Source organism: Sinocyclocheilus grahami, unplaced genomic scaffold (genome assembly GCF_001515645.1).
Source record: "Sinocyclocheilus grahami isolate Dianchi unplaced genomic scaffold, SAMN03320097.WGS_v1.1 scaffold4304.1, whole genome shotgun sequence".
NCBI classification, from domain to species: domain Eukaryota; kingdom Metazoa; phylum Chordata; class Actinopteri; order Cypriniformes; family Cyprinidae; genus Sinocyclocheilus; species Sinocyclocheilus grahami.
In genome coordinates, this window is record NW_015509270.1 from 6,026 (window position 1) to 6,862 (window position 837).

Sequence of the window (837 nt, forward strand, 5' to 3'; positions counted from 1 at the left end):
CTGGCAATATGCTGGACACCTCCCTACTATACGATACCCTCCTTGCAATGCCATAGTGCCAGTCTGTATTTTTACAGTTCTGTGTTTGGTTTGAATATTTTACTCCACATACGCTGGTACACGATCAGTCTATCATAATTTTCCTGTATACTGCAAATGTGCTTCACTGCTAACTGTAGTGTTTTGTTATGCCAGCTTCACCCACTCCACCCTATGGCATCACTGTGCTGGAGTGTGTGCGGGACGCGATGGTACTAGCCTGGAAACAACCCACTTTCATTGGCGGCGCTGACATCACTGGTTACTTCGTTGATTACCGTGAGGTCATTGGTGGAGTCCCAGGAAAATGGCACGAGGCGAATATTAAGTCTGTCAGTGAGAGAGCTTATAGAGTAAGTAGGACATTTGTGTAATAACAAGTAAAATATTAGACCATGCTGTGGCCAATTTGTGATCTCCAACCTTGTCTTTCTGCCTAGGTTTCAGAGCTAAAGGAAAACATGCTGTACCAGTTCCAGGTACGTGCAGCCAACATGGCTGGTGTGGGCATCCCGTCTCTTCCCAGTGAGACATTCAAGTGTGAGGAGTGGACTATTGCTGTACCGGGTAGGCACAAATGAATTAGAAAAATAAGTATATAATTTTACTTTCCAGAGCTGTAAAGCTTACAATAAGTAATCCTTGTGACAAAAAAGTACACTTAAGTAATCTTTTAAAAAGCATACTTTTTATAAGAGTACTTAAGTGCGAATATACTTACGTGTGAACTGAATGTAATGTTTTCGGACACATAATTCCATGTTATTTGCAATTAAATGAAAATGAATTATAGTTAAA

The 837-nt window shown here is 40.9% G+C and overlaps 1 protein-coding gene across 1 annotated transcript in view; it reads left to right on the forward strand.

The window, feature by feature from the left end:
- Positions 1-195: 195 nt before the first annotated feature.
- LOC107576765 (myomesin-1-like) overlaps positions 196-837 on the forward strand; it is a gene marked incomplete at both ends in the record, with an annotated part of 9,643 nt that continues 9,001 nt past the window's right edge. The window contains 2 exons of the mRNA XM_016262898.1: positions 196-392; positions 480-606. Of these exons, the coding sequence (XP_016118384.1) occupies positions 196-392; positions 480-606 (324 nt within the window). The remainder of the gene's footprint in view (positions 393-479; positions 607-837) is intronic.